This window comes from Penaeus monodon, chromosome 34 (assembly GCF_015228065.2).
Source record: "Penaeus monodon isolate SGIC_2016 chromosome 34, NSTDA_Pmon_1, whole genome shotgun sequence".
Classification (NCBI taxonomy): domain Eukaryota; kingdom Metazoa; phylum Arthropoda; class Malacostraca; order Decapoda; family Penaeidae; genus Penaeus; species Penaeus monodon.
This window is the reverse complement of record NC_051419.1, coordinates 12,857,053-12,857,576: the sequence shown is the minus strand read 5'-3', so window position 1 is coordinate 12,857,576 and position 524 is coordinate 12,857,053. Positions and strand designations below refer to the sequence as shown.

At 47.1% G+C, this 524-nt stretch overlaps 1 protein-coding gene across 2 annotated transcripts in view; it reads right to left on the bottom strand.

The window, feature by feature from the left end:
* Positions 1–273, bottom strand: part of LOC119594602 — a 6,143-nt gene extending 5,870 nt beyond the window's left edge. The window contains exon 1 of one of the 2 annotated variants that reach the window (XM_037943649.1): positions 98–273. In XM_037943649.1, the coding sequence (XP_037799577.1) occupies positions 98–197 (100 nt within the window). In that variant the 5' untranslated portion in view covers positions 198–273. The remainder of the gene's footprint in view (positions 1–97) is intronic. The other variant, XM_037943644.1, reaches the window with a different exon arrangement.
* Between the last annotated feature and the right edge of the window lie 251 nt (positions 274–524).

The window sequence follows — 524 nt, the reverse complement described above, 5'->3', positions numbered from 1 at the left end:
ACGCAGCTTCGCCTTCTCCCTTCGACAGGTGATCGAGGAGCGTAGGGAGTCGTGCGAGAGGTTGCGACCTGTACTTTTCATGCCTTGTGGGCCTTACCTGAGGGCGGCGTGGGCGTGATGTCTCTGTTGAGAGAATTCCATGACTGTCCGTTCTGTAATATGCCTACAGAGCTCCTCCACGAACGTTTATCATCCATGGTTCCTCCGTTGAGTTCACTGGCTGTTAGGGAGTCGCTACCACACCTGAGACGCGTTCGGGGTCTTGCGTTACAGGCAGACTTAAGGCTTTCCCAACTCTTATTTTTTTTACAACGATCGGTATTTCTCTTAGTTTTTAGTATAAGTACCAAAATAATGTGCCACTTAGAATTCAATGTGTATGTGGAAAGTTTAGGGTGTTATTTACGAAGCCCAAGTCGTAGTTGCTATGACACAGGTGAGAGGTATCGGATATCCGTCGATAAGTTGTACCTTGCGACGTTGCCACCTAATCTACCTGAGTGTTCGAAAAAAATCACAAAGAA